We start from the raw sequence: 14,747 nt of genomic DNA on the forward strand, positions 1-14,747 counted from the left end.
ATGGGGTTTCACCATGTTGGTCAGACTGGTCTCGAACTCCTGACCTCAGGCGATCCACACGCCTCGGTCTCCCAAAGTGCTGGGATTACAGGCATGAGCCACCATGCCCAGCCCTTAGCATATTTTATGATGGAAGCCAAAGGAAGACAGCGCTTACCTGGCGGAAAAACATCAAATTTCCAATAAAAGGAGAAGGCTTGGGATGTCTGAGGCCTAACTTCTCCAGTCTTGAGAATGCTGACGTGGAGTACCTGGAGGGAAAAGCAGATTTCAAAAGCTGACAGATGAAGTTGCATTCATGCTTTAGGCTCTATTAGGAACTGGAAGTACTGAGATCTCTGGAAGTAAAGGTAAAAGAAGAGGTTTCCAGTCACCACATCTAAGAAACGAAAAATAAGAGGCCTAGAGTTGAGTGAGTAGAATAGGAGTCCAGTCAACCTCCTGTTGAGTGACCGGCTGGAAATCAAGGAATCCTGAAACCTCTGAGCTGGAGATGCCTTAGAGATGAGGTAGTCCAACTGCCCATCTCTGACCTAGAATTCCTCTTAATCAATTGTTTTAAAAATGCCCCTCTCTCCAGTTCCTTTCCTTTGCCTCTAAATCTATCATGAGCAATTGCTCAGAAGGCAAGGTAAAAAAAAAAAAAAAAAAAAACTAAGAATAGCAAAAGCTCCTTGTGCAAATGTGGGTATTTTCATGGTCAAGACTAACCCCTCCCTGCCACCCACATAATTTGTCCCTCACCACATTCCCTGGCCTTATAGAGAATATGAAAAATAGGAACGGAGGGAAGGCGCCAGAGGAGAAGACCTATCACCAAATGCTTACAACCTCTTTAAGTCTTTGTTTTCTCGGCCTGCAACCATATGGGAAGCATATTTTCTTAACCAAAAATCAGGAAGCGTGGTCCGACAGATTTCTGTGCCACTTTCCAGGAGAAAGCGGCAGTCTGAGAAGAGCGTGTGGCTGTCAAAACATGGGAATTACTACGGTATTTCAACAGTTTATAGGAACAGAGGGATAACACAGTTAAAGTCAGAACTGGCTTAGAAAAACCTGCACATATGGCTCTGATCCCTAACCAGCAGCCAATTAGGTCAAAAGTTCAGTTAGTTCAGTAAAATTAATGAGTCAAACTGGTGGTTTAGCATCACGCAGAGCTCAGTCAAATCACAATTTAAGGGCAAGGAAAAACATGGAGACGATCAGTACAATCTAGCTTTCTGTGTGTATTGAAACTCAACTATTACTGCTATAAGAATCACTCTTTTTCGAAGGACAGAGTATTTGCTATAGTCTTTGATCTTTCCCACCTGCAGTCAATAAAGAGTACTTAAAATAAAAATACTCAAATATTCAGGGAAAGGAAACCCAGCTTAAACGCTGGTTTGCATTATTCTGAACAGTGTGCTATTTACTTCTTTAGAGACAAGGTCTCTTTCTGTCACCCAGGCTGGAGTGCAGTGGAGGCTCACTGCAGCCTAAAACTCCTGGGCTCAAGTGGTTCTCCTGCCTCAACCTCCCAAGTAGCTGGGACTACAGGTGTGTGCCACCACTCTCAACTAGTATTTCAGATTCTTTGTAGAGACAGGGTCTCTCCATATTGCCCAGGTTGGTCTTAACACTTGGCCTCAAGCGATCCTCCTGCTTGGCCTCCCAAAGTGCTGGGATTAAAGGCATAAGCCACTACACCTGGCCAATGAGTCAATTTTTAAAGTGGTCACAAAGGAGAACCAGGGCAGAACAAGAAGGCAGGATGTCCTCTATCCCAAGCTGTCTTAAGATTTCCACCGGATGGCTCCATTAATGGGTTTGAATGAATTCCCAGTACATCACATTTAGGTCCATGTTCAAGTGTGATTACAAACCACACTCAAGAGCCACGCGTGAACGCCATGGATTAGTCATACCAACACTCCTCTTCATTAGTGTGAGTACTGAAGGTTGACAGCACAGTTGGTAAAAGTTATTCTTTCAAGTGAACTATAATGTTTTAAATAATTCCCCTTACAACTGAGAGGAAGGACCAAAGGCAACTTACCAGCCCACTTAACACTTTCTTTAACATCCTCAAATCAATGTCTATGTTCATTTCTTCATCAACTTTTTTTGAATTATTCTCTAAATGTAATCTCTAATGGGTAGAAAAAAAGATGTAGACCTTGGACCACATAATTACATCTTAATTTTGTAATTAGATGTCTTGATTGTCTAAAGGACAAGAAGTCTGTGCCTAATTACACATGCTAATTATTATGCAAGTCCATGCCCTAATTATGTAACTCCACTTATGAAAATACTGCTAGTGTGTCTATGCACAAAATTCAGACATTTTCAAACATATGGCGTCAGCAGAGAGTGTCCTGGACACCACCACAAACTTCCCTTTGTAGCCTCGACTCAAATCTGGAACTTGAGCATCTTCAACTGGAAACTGGCCAAATATTGCCATCAGTGACTCAAGTCCCTGCACCCAAATCTGCAGGGAGAGATCATTGCCACCAAATTTATGGGCGAAATAACAAAATGGGTTCCATTTGTCTTGCTACCACTTCCTTCTCTGTACTCTTGTCTCATACCCTCTGGTCTCAGGGTCCCCTGGCTGCCCTCAGACTGTCTCAACATGTTCTTAACCCAAAATCCATGAACCCCAGGTGTAGTGGGTTGAATTGTATCACCGTCAAAAAGGTAAGTTGAAGTTCTAACCTTCAGAAGTCCTCATCTCAGACTGTGACCTTACTTGGAAATAGGGTCACTGCAAATGTAATTGGTTAAGATGAAGTCATATAGGCTGGGCATGGCAGCTGATGCCTGTAATCCCAGCAGTTTGGGAGGCTGAGGCAGGCAGATCACTTGAGGCCAGGAGCTCAAGACCAGCCTAGCCAACATGGTGAAACCCCATCTCACTAAAAATGCAAAAAATTAACCAGGTGTAGTGTTGCATGCTTGTAATCCTAGCAACTCGGGAGGCTAAGGTAAGAGAATCTCTTGAACCTAGGAGGAGGAGGTTGCAGTGAGCCAAGATTGTGCCACTGCACTCCAGCCTGGGCGACAGAGTGAGACTCTGTCTCAAAAAAATAAATAAATAAAATAAAGTCACACTGAAGTACAGAGGCCCCTCAATCCAGTATGACTGGTGTCCTTATGAGAAGATGGCCGTGTGAAGACAGAGATTCACAGGAAAGTGCTGAGTGACTATGAAAGTAGGGAGAGGTGTCAGGCCACTGCAAGCCAAGGTATGTCCAAGATAATCAGCAAACCACTAGAAACTAGAGAAACTAGGAAGAGGCAAGGAAGGATTCTCCCCTATAGATTTCCTAGGGAACATAGCCCTGTAGACACCTCAGTTTCAGGCTTCTGGCCCAGAACTGTGAAACAATACACTGCGGGTGGTCTAGGTGTGGTGGCCCATGCCTATAAAACTAGCACTTTGGAAGGCCACGGTAGGACAATTGTTTGAGCCCAGGAGTTTGAGACCAGCCTGGGCAACACAGCAAGACCCTCATCTCTACAAAGGATAAAAAAAATTAGCTGAGTGAGCCTGGTCATGGGGCTCATGCCTGTAATCCCAGCACTTCGGGAAGCCGAGGCAGGTCGATCACTTGAGGTCAGGAGTTTGAGATCAGCCTGGCCAACATGGCAAAACCTCGTCTCTACTAAAAAAAAAAAAAAAAAATACAAAAATTAACTGGGCATGGTGGTGCGTGCTTGTAATCCCAGCTACTCAAGAGTTTGAGGCATAAGAATTGCTTGAACCCAGGAAGTGGAAGTTGTAGTGAGCCAAGATTGTGTCACTGCACTCCAGCCAGGACGATGAAGCAAGACCCCGCCTCGAAGAAAAAAAAAAAAAAAATTAGCCAGGTGTGGTGGCGCACACCTATAGTCCCAGCTACTTGGAAGGCTGGGATAGGAGGATCACTTCAGCCCAGGAGTTTGAGGCTACAGTGAGCCATTTTTGTGCCAGTACACTCCAGCCTGGGTGACAGCAAAACCCCATCTCAAAAAAAGAATAAATAAATAAATAAATAAATTCTGGAGTTTTCAGCCGCTCAGTTTGTAGTACTTTGATATGGCAGCCCTAGGTAAGTGGTACACTAGGGACACCTATGAGTGAGTCTTACAGGGTCAATGAAAAGTTGTTTTTTTTTTTTTGAGACGGAGTCTCGCTCTGTCGCCCAGGCTGGAGTGCAGTGGCGCAATCTCGGCTCACTGCAAGCTCCGCCTCCCAGGTTCACGCCATTCTCCTGCCTCAGCCTCCTGAGTAGCTGGGACTACAGGCGCCCGCCACCGCGCCCGGCTAATTTTTTGTATTTTTAGTAGAGACGGGGTTTCACCATGTTAGCCAGGATGGTCTCGATCTCCTGACCTAGTGATCCGCCCGTCTCGGCCTCCCAAAGTGCTGGGATTACAGGCGTGAGCCACCGTGCCCGGCCGAAAAGTTGTTTTTAAATATCTTCCTGTTACTTTAGAAATTGTCATTGTAAAAAAGAAATCCTTTTATGCCAAATTGTGTCATTAAGTCCTGTGCCAATTTAAAAAGTGCAGGTGGCCAGGGATGCTACTGTGTAAAGCAGGTAATATGCAATGATCAGGCAGTCACCATGTTCTGATGTTTACAATGGGTTTCCTTTGATGTGAATCAATGCAAATGTATCCCACAATTATGGTTATGGACACCTGTCATTGTTTACATCAAGGATACTTAAGTTGGAAAATGGCAACGTAAAGTATATATAGCTTCAGACAGCATCTTTTGGTTTTATTTTCACAACGATAGAGGTCATTAAATGCTACAGGACACAAATACTGCAGTGCCAGCAGCACAACTTACTGTCCATTCTCAAAATAAATCGGGCCACTGGATCATTTCCAAAATCAGGTTCAATTTGTAAAGGCTGGAAAATTTCCTGTATTTTATCTTCCTCGGCCTTCTCTTTATTTATTTATTTATTATTTATTTTTGAGGCACAGTCTCACTCCAGTCTACCCAGGCTGGAGTGCAGTGGCACAATCTCAGTTCACTGCAACCTCCTTTTCCTGGGCTCAAGTGATTCCCTTGCCTCAGCCTCCCAAGTAGCCAGGATTACAGGCGCCCACGACCATGCCAGGCTAATTTTTGTATTTTTAGTAGAAACAGGGTTTCACCATGTTGGACAGGCTGGTCTTGAACTCCTGACCTCAGGTGATCCGCCTGTCTTGGTCTTCCAAAGTGTGGGGATTACAGGCGTGAACCACTGCACCCCGCCTAAAACCTTCTCTTGATAGATTCAACACGGGTGCTTAGCCCATTGTTTAGCCAAAGAAGCCACTCCTGATAAATTAGGGGTATTTTGATGAATCATATATTAAGGAGATGGTCAAACTGATTGAGGTTTGGAACAAAAGAAAACAGAAATTATCTTCCTCCAGGAATTGGCTTCTCCTGAATTGTGCGGGAGAAGGGTATAGCCAGGGCCTCCGTTTGGTCATTACATCCTCACTGTCGCTACCAAAGAATTCCTACTTGGTGCACTGCTTTCAAAAACTTCAGTTGATGTATTTGAAATGGTGAAAGGTTCCCTTGGCAAACAGCGCTTCTCCGGGGTTGAAAATTGTGATGCTCCAAGAACAGGTGAAGCCCAGCGGTGCCAGGTTGCCCACTGTCCTGCACTTTGGAGAAGAGAAGCCCTTTGTCATGGTTACTCTATGGTTTCAACATGCATGGCCCTCGTGGGCTTTGCCAGCAATTCCATTACACATCATGGCCACATCAGAAGCTTTATTAGAAATAGATCCTTAAATTGATGCCTTTTCAAAAGGTTTTGTTAAGAAATGGAAGCAGAGGGTGAGGATTGCTGGCTTTCCGAGACACATTTTTAAGTGCTTCACAGAAATTTGAACACAAAAGCTAGAACTGTCAGGGAGAAAGCCTACTCTCTTTCTATTGTCACTCTCTCGGGTTTTTTTCTCTGTGTATTTTTTATATGTTTGCTATTACATTCTCTCTATAAATTTTTCCTATATCTCTATTTTTTTCTTTTTCTTTTTTTTTTTTTTTTTTAGCAGTCTCACTCTATTGCCCAGGCTGGAGTGCAGTGGTGTGATTTCAGTTCACTGCAGCTTCTACCTCTCAGGCTCAAGTGATCCTCCCACCACAGCCTCCCAAGTAGCTAGGACTACAGGTGTGCGCAACCATATGTGGCTAATTTTTTTTTTTTTTTGTAGAAACAGGGTCTCACTGTGTTGCCCAGGCTGGTCTCAAACTCCTGGGCTCAAGTGATCTGCCTGCCTCAGCCTCCCAAAGTGCTATGATTATTGGCAAGAGCCACTGTGCCTGGCTTATTTCTCTTTCTGTTTATCCAGATTTCTACCTTTTTCATTTAACACAAGGAAAAACATCTCCATGTTATTAATCCTTTATAAATATCATTTTTATGGCTGCTTAAGAATGCTCTTATAGGCATATTATAATTTACTAAGCCATTCTTATTGTCAAATACTTAGGGTGTTTTCTATATTTTAGCTATTTTGAGTTATGCTGCTACAGTTAGCATTTCTGTGCATTGAGGTTTTCCCACACTTTGTGCATGAAGATTTTCTTGGCCTGCGATCCATGAGTCACTGGTTTTAGACACTGGTATGTAATATCTAACTGCTTTCCATAAAGTATGTCCCAGCTAGTCCTACTGTAGGTGTGTCCTTTGCACCAAATGCTCTCATAAAACTTTTTTCTAATTTGGTAGCTACAACAATGTATTTTGATGGCTGCATCTATTTCCTTATCAGAGAGAGAAAACACATTTTCCTATCATTTCTTTCTCATTCTCAAAAATATTTCCCAACTTTGACATTATTAACTAACTTCCTTCCCTCCTTCCCTCCTTTCCTTCCTTCCCTCTCTCCCTTCCTTCCCTCCTTCCCTCCTTCCCTCCCTCCCTTCCTCCTTCCCTCCCTCCCTCCCTCCCTCCCTCCCTCCCTCCCTCCTTCCTTCCTTCCTCCCTTCCTTCCTTCCTTCCTTCTTTCCTCTCCTCCTCCTCCTCCTCCTCCTCCTCCTCCTCCTCCCTCCTTCTCATTCCCACAGTATGTTTATCTAGGTGGCAGGCAGAATTATGCTACACTAACTGATTAAAAAATTAGTTGGAAAATGAGCAATCATTGATAGGTGACTGCAAGCTGACTTCACGCACATATCTGGGTGTGAAGAGGAAGATAAGCAGATAAATCTGAATAGTTTTCATTGACTTAGCTAATAGCTAACCACAGCCTTGTTAGTTGACTGTAAATTCCATTCCCTTTATCCTTGTCCCATTTCTCACCCACACCCACAACCAGAGAAACTGTAAGGATTGAAACTACTTAAATCATGCCTCAAGGCAGATGTTCCTGGGGGGGTGAGGGGGGGGGGGGGGGGGAATGGTGCAATACAGACTTTACACATGAGATCTTCTCAGTTTCCCTTTTAGCACTTCATGTCCACCCTGGCATCCTCATCCTCATGTTCAGCCCCCTCTCCATTCCCTTAAGACCTCGGTCTCAGTTTGCCCTCAAGGCTGGAAATCATCTGATGCACACTCACTCACATGTCAGTAGTAGCTAGGCTAGCTCCTAAAATACAACCTGCAAACAAGACTGTTCGTTTACAAATTTATAATGGTGAGTATTTTTTTTCCAAGCAATAAGAATTGGACATCTCCTTCTTAGAGTTCCTCCTTTCTGGGTACTTGAGAAGACAAATCAATCATCAGAGGGTGTGTTGAGCCAGATCCTACAATGAGAGGTGGCTCAACAGATTTGGGATCTCAGTGGGACCCTGGTAAAATAATCCTGTCCCACAGCCGATTACATCCCTCCAAGGGGTTGGCAAAGGGACAGTGTGCCTGCTGCACTGCTCCCTTTTTCCCACTGATTTATAATGTCACTTCCATCGTGCTCCTTAGTAGTATAGGGGCTTGGATCTATTCTGATCCATTTATCTAGCTTATGTTAATACTTCACTATTTTAATTATTACAACTCTAAAACACACAGTTTTTTTCTCTTTTTTATAGATTTCTTCTTTTTATTCTCTTTTTTTTGTCTTTTTTTCTCTTACTCAAATTCCTTTTACCATAAAATACATTTTTATAACTTACGTGTTCATATTAGTTTTAGAATTAGTCCGATTTGATGAAAAAATGTTATTTGGATTTTTTTGGAACTGCATTACATTTATACATTAATTTAGAACATACCAACATTATTACAACATCAATTTGTCTCATCTATGAATGTGTTGTATCTCTCTGTTGATTTTATTCTCTCTGTCCTTCAGTAACACTTAAGATTTTGTGCACAGAAGAGTATCTTTTTGCTATTTACATACATTTGTTATTGGTGTTGCTCATTTATAGGAGCACCTTTTTTTTTAATGCCAGTGTTGTAATCAATGATCCTTCTGAACTTTCTGATTAGTTTTATTGGTTTACATGTGGAATTTCTTTGATTTCCTATGCTGATAATTATGTTTTATGCAAATAATATCAGTCCGTTCTCTTTAATCCTTTTGTCTGACTTCTCATTTTCTTTTCTTATTACATTGGCTAAAATCTCTAGTACAAAAAGGAAGCAGGAAGAGTAAGCATCCTTTTCTTGTTCTTGACTCTGCAGAAATGCAGCTAATGTTTCAAAATTAAGTGTGAGGTTTTGCTTTAGAGTTTTCATAGATATCCTTTATTGGGTTGAGGATATTTCCTCCTACTCCTAGTCTGCCTGGAAAAGTTGTTCTTGATTAGTCATGCTATGGGTTTATCTATTTTTATTTATCTTTTCAAAGCACCAACCTTTTCTTTGTTGATCATTTCTGATTTTTGTTGTTTTCTAGTTCATTGATTTATGCTCATATTTTGATTGTGGACTTCCTTCTATTTTGGGGGGCGGCTGACACTTTGTTCCTTGTTGTTGTTTTCTTTTAGCTTCTTAAGTTAACAGTTTAGTTCACTTGCTTTCAATGAATGCATTTAAAGCTATAAATCTTCCTCTAAGTAGTTCTTTAGCTGCATTCCATACATTTTTTAATGTAGTGGTTTTATTGTGTGGTAGCTGCATTCCAATAGGAAACTTCTGAATATTAATGTGCTGTAAGATGCACACATGCAAACCTCAGAAGAACAGATATGTTCGAGTTACAAGACCTTCCTATTGTTTTTTCAGTTCTATGCAGCCCCATATACAAGATTTATGAATGACAGCCATTATAATTTGTTGCCTAAGGCCTAGAAAAAGGGACCGCTTATAACCTTTGCCCCTCTGGAAAAAAAATAGAAGACTACTCAGTAAATACATAAATATCTGGCTGGTGTTTAGTTCTTTCACCAATAATGTAGGTACCACAAAGACATAGTCATTGCAGTCATTAGCCTGACAATAACTTTGTCACTGCACAAGAAAAATATATTATACATGTATATTGACATACAAGAGTTCTACAATCATTACTATTATTATAATTTACAATAGTTTTTAGTTTCCTGTGTCTCAGGCACTACGCTTAGTACTTTTTATATACTGTCTTGTACAAGCCCTCCAATAATCATATAAGGATAGAAATAAATACTATTCTTATATTACTGATTAGGAAATAAAAGCTTAGAGAGGTAAATAATGTACCCAAGGTGCTGCTAAGCAATTGAGTCAGAGTTAAAACGAGGTCAGCCACATTTCAGACAAGTGCTGTTATTCACTAACCCTACTTACTGTCCCTTCCTGTCCTCTAGGCTAAGACTTTGTGGATAAAGCACCACATGAGAACATGCAGACAATATGCTGAGAACAAAGGCAGGTTGCTTAGAAACCAAAAGTGTATTAATAACAGATACTAACGAACTGATGATCGTGATGAGAGAGAGAGAAAGAGGGAGAGAGTTTTTACCTATCTAAAGCCAATCTTGATAGTTTTAGTCCTTGTCCTTACTTATTATTCTCAATTATTGATCCTTTCTGTTGCATTGATTTCTCCATTTCTACTGGATCATTCCTATCAGCATCCATATTCTAGTCTCTTCCATCTTAAAGGAAAAAAGGCAAACTCCTTGGATTCAGCCATTACTTTATTTTTCTCCATTGCTTCCCAGTAAGACTCCTTGAAAGCATTGTCTAGACGGCTTTCTCCCCTTCTGTGCCCTTAGTCTCTCCTCCACCCACTCCAACTGAGCTTCTGTACCCACAACTTCCCCGGGGCTGCCCTTATCAAGATCATTGATGATTTTGATCTTATCAATCCCACGATTTCTTTACTGATCCCTCAGTAGGATTTTGATAGAGATGAACATTCCTCCTTCCTGAAGCACTCTCTTCTGTTTCCATGACACCACTCTTCCTACCTCAAAGACTGCTCCTCCTCGTCTTTGCTGGTTCCTTTCCTTATGTTGACTCCCATCACTTCAATACCATCTATAAGTCAATAATTCCACATCTTTAACTCTAGCTCCATTTTCTCCACTGAGCTCCAGTCCTCTTTATCCAACTTCCAACTTGATGGGTGCTTTGACTATCTGCTAGGCATTTTACACTTAATCTAAATCTCATCTTAATTTTCCCTCTAAATCTGTTGTCTCCCAATCATATCTACATCACCATTGCAATCACAACCCACCAACTCCTCAAGTCAGAAACACTTGAGACACAGCAGATTGCATAATGGGTTAAGACACGGCTGTCCCTCCCAGTTAGAGGATTATACATCATCAACTCATTTACTTTGGGCAACATGACGCCTAGAAGCAGAGATTAGAGTGAAGCAACTGTGAACCAAGGAGGCAAGAAACCAATATTCCCTTGGATCCCCCAGAAGGAACCAGCCTGCCTGATACCTTGACTTCAGGCCAGCAAGACTGATACATGGACAATTTGCTCAATAAAATAATAATTGCAATGGATCAAAACACATCAAATATATTTTGAATCCATGAGTTCACAACAACACAAAAATAAAATGTATCACTGTTGTCAGGTGTTACGCACTTAATTCATGATACCATGTTTGGTACTTCAGCCACGTGAATGCCTGTGCAAAACTTACATCGATTTTGAGACTTGTTAATTGAATCCTTTGCCATTAGAATTATTTTAAACGGGCCAGGCACAGTGGCTCACTCCTGTAATCCTATCCTAGCACTCTGGGAGGCCAAGGATCACTTGAGGTCAGGAGTTCAGATCAGCCTGGGCAACAAAGTGAGGCGCTAAAAAAAAAAAAAAAAAATTCTAAAGAAAAAAAATTAATTAGCCAGGGGTGGGGGTGCATGCCTGTAGTACTAGCTACTTGGGAGACTGAGGAAGGAGGACTGCCTGAGCCCAGGAGTTCACAGTTACAGTGAGCTATGATCGCACCACTGCACTCCAGCCTGGGCAACAGAGCGAGACCCTGTTTATATGTATAGTAAGTGTCTTACATAATAGATCAATATGCAGAATCCTCTCAGAAGTGAAGGGTTTTTGTTTGTTTGTTTGTTTTTGAGACAGAGTTTCGTTCTTGTTGCCCAGGCTGGAGTACAATGGCATGATCTCAGCTCACTGCAACCTTCGCCTCTCAGGTTTAAGCAATTCTCCTGCCTCAGCCTCCCGAGTAGCTGGGATTACACGCATGTGCCACCACGCCCAGGTATTTTTTGTATTTTTAGTAGAGATGGGGTTTCACCATATTGACCAGGCTGGTCTTGAACTTCTGGCCTCAGGTGATCTGCCTGCCTCACCCTCCCAAAGTGCTGGGATTACAGGCATGAGCCACCACGCCCGGCTGTGAAGGAATATTTTTAGGTGAACTTATATTTCCCAGCTGTATTAATTTTCTATTTCTGTTGTAACAAGTAGCCACAAGCTGAGGGATTTAAAACAACACAAATTTATTCTTTGACAGCTCTGGAGGCCAGAAGTCCAAAATCAACCTTGCTGGTCTACAGGCAAGGTGTCCGCAGAGCTGGTTCCTTCTGGAGACGGTAGGGGGTGTCCACTCCTTGTCTCCCTGGCTCATGGTCATAACCATCCAGCTCTGCTTCCAGTCCTCACACTGTCTTCTCTCACTCTGACTACTCCTGTGTCCTTTTTATAAGGACCTCGTGATTACATTTGGGGCCCACCCAAACAATTCAGAATACTTACCCCATTTCATGACCTTCAGCTTAATCACATCTGCAAAATCACTTTTGCCATCTAAGGTTGCATTCACAAGTTCCAGAGGCTAGGATGTGGACATTTTAGGGGGCCAATATTCAGCTACTACACCAACTTATATTGTATATAGATCCTGATTTTGTTTTGAAAGGTGTCTGAAAAGAAGAAGTATCTGGGCTGGGGACTGTGAGTTACCCTGAGCTTCCCGTTTCTACAGAACTGAATAGTACATGGTACAGTTGCAGGGGATGGAGTGGGGAAGGCCAGCCTAGAGCTTACCAGCACCCAGCCTCTGCCTTGGGCAGCACTCAAGCGGGCTTTGGTAGCCCCACCACTGAAACAGCCAAGAATATATGTTTTTTAGTTTTGTTGTTGTTGTTTTTGAGACAGAGTCTTGCTCTCTTGTCCAGGTTGGAGTGCAGTGGCACAATCTCATCTCCCAGGTTCAAGCCATACTCATGCCTCAGCCTCCTGAGTAGCTAGGACTACAGGCACGCACCATTGTGCCCAGCTAATTTTTGTATTTTTAGTAGAGGCAGGGTTTTACCATGTTGGCCAGGCTGGTCTTGAACTCCTAACCTCAAGTGATCCACCCACCTCGGCCTCCCAAAGTGCCGGGATTACAGGTGTGAGCCACCACACCTGGCTAAAGATATGTTTTATAAAGAAAATATTGCAATTCCTTTAAAAAGGTATCTAATTGATGGTTATTGTATTTCAGAGAGTTAACTAACTTTTCCATTTTTATCCTAACCTTTCAGGGCAAGAAAGACAATTGAGGCAATAAGTCTCAGTGAGTATTAAGGCCTTAATCTTCTAAATTCAGTTATTAGTATAACACCTTTATAATTTTGGCCATATCTGCAAGTTGCCTGTACTATTACTTACTTCCCAATTTCTTTTAGATAAACTGAAATGAATTCATTTTAAAAGGAAATTTTATGTCATGATCATATGTGAAAATCAGTATCACTTACATAAATTAAAAACTGATGCTAAAAAATGAATGCTTTGGGTTAGGCACAGTGGCTCATACCTATAATCCCAGCACTTTGGGAGACAGAGGCAAGCAGATCACCTGAGGTTGGGAGTTCGAGACCAGCCTGACCAACATGGAGAAACCCCATCTCTACTAAAAATACAAAATTAGCTGGGCATGGTGGCACATGCCTGTAATCCCAGCTACTTGGGAGGCTGAGACAGGTGAGTCGCTTGAACCCGGGAGGCAGAGTTTGCGGTGAGCCGAGATCATGCCATTGTACTCCAGCCTGGGCAATGACAGCAAAACTCCTTCTCAAAATAAAATAACAATAATAATAATAAATAAAATAAATAAATGCTTTATAATGAAAGATTTTTAAAGTCCATGTGCCTTCTAAAGTGATCTCACTCACCACTCACAGTCTATGGGACACTGCCAAGAAGACATGACTCTCAAGGATGGTCCAAGCAAGACACAATCAAAATGTGGTCTGCTAGGTTGCTTGGGCTCAGCTGATAGTTTAAAGCCATGGCCAGAGAACAGATACCAAGAATGGTGCTGGGGGAGTGCTGAGTTCCGGGTACCAGGATGCTGCAGGGACCATGCCTATATGCCCTTGCCCTGTGGCACTAATAGCCTAGTGGACCAGACAGACATTCAATGGCTACTGACAAACAGTTAATTAAGCATTTATATTATGATCCTTGTGGCTAAGAGGCATCCCCTGTCACTCGTCAGTGCCAGTTTAAATACATGCTTTCTATTTTGATCACTCTTCTGTCTGACTATTGGATATTTGTTGAGCCTTAAAAAACAGTAAATGGTCTCCGCTTATTATGTCCCCCAAAGTTAATCTGGAAAAAAACCAAAACAAAGCAGGGCCCTTCAAGAAGTTCCCATCCCCAGAACAATCATTAAACTGAGAACAGAGGTGTCAAAGCTGGCACAATAAATGAGAGCCATGTTGTGGTGCTATAGCAGGTGAAGGCACTGGAAAGGCTGCTGTCTTGGAACAGATGGCTCACCTGGAGCTTCCCGTTTCTACAGAACTGAATAGTACATGGTACAGTTGCAGGGGATGGAGTGGGGAAGGCCAGCCTAGAGCTCACCAGCACCCAGCCTCTGCCTTGGGCAGCACTCAAGCGGGCTTTGGTAGCCCCACCACTGAAACAGCCAAGAATATATGTTGGAAGAGTGAGCATGGGGTTGATGTGTGGGAGGAAGCACTGCAAAGAAACTGCCTTAAAATGGAGTATGTTCTACTTTCTCAAGTGTGCTTTAAAATGCCCATCCCATGCCAAGAAAATTCAGCCCAAGGCCAGGTGTGGTGGCTCCCAAATCCCAGTGTTTTGGGAGGCCAAGGCAGAAGGATTGCTTGAGGCCAAGAGTTCAAGGCCAGCCTGGGCAACATAACAAGACCCCACCTCTGCAAAAAAAATTTTTTTTTTAATTGCCAGGTGTGGTGGTTTGTGCCTGTAGACCCACCTATTTGGGAGGCTGAGGCAGGAGGATCACTTGAGCCCAGGAGGTAGAGGCTGCAGTAAGCTATGATCACACAGCACTCCAGCTTGGGTGACAGAGAGAGACCCTGCCTCTTTAAAGAAAAATAAAAAACTAAGAAAAGAAAATCCAGCCAGCCAATC

At 42.5% G+C, this 14,747-nt stretch overlaps 1 protein-coding gene across 9 annotated transcripts in view; it reads right to left on the reverse strand.

Moving 5' to 3' along the window:
• Positions 1-14,747, reverse strand: part of TBXAS1 (thromboxane A synthase 1) — a 190,326-nt gene that overhangs the window by 145,725 nt on the left and 29,854 nt on the right. For all 9 annotated transcript variants that reach the window (XR_004432958.1, XR_004432957.1, XM_033193245.1 and 6 more), the window contains exon 2: positions 158-251. Coding sequence is in view for 7 of the 9 variants with exons in the window: in XM_033193245.1 (XP_033049136.1) it covers positions 158-251 (94 nt within the window). In the remaining 2 variants the exon portion in view is untranslated. The remainder of the gene's footprint in view (positions 1-157; positions 252-14,747) is intronic.

This window comes from Trachypithecus francoisi, unplaced genomic scaffold (genome assembly GCF_009764315.1).
Source record: "Trachypithecus francoisi isolate TF-2019V2 unplaced genomic scaffold, Tfra_2.0 Lachesis_group4, whole genome shotgun sequence".
Lineage (NCBI taxonomy): Eukaryota > Metazoa > Chordata > Mammalia > Primates > Cercopithecidae > Trachypithecus > Trachypithecus francoisi.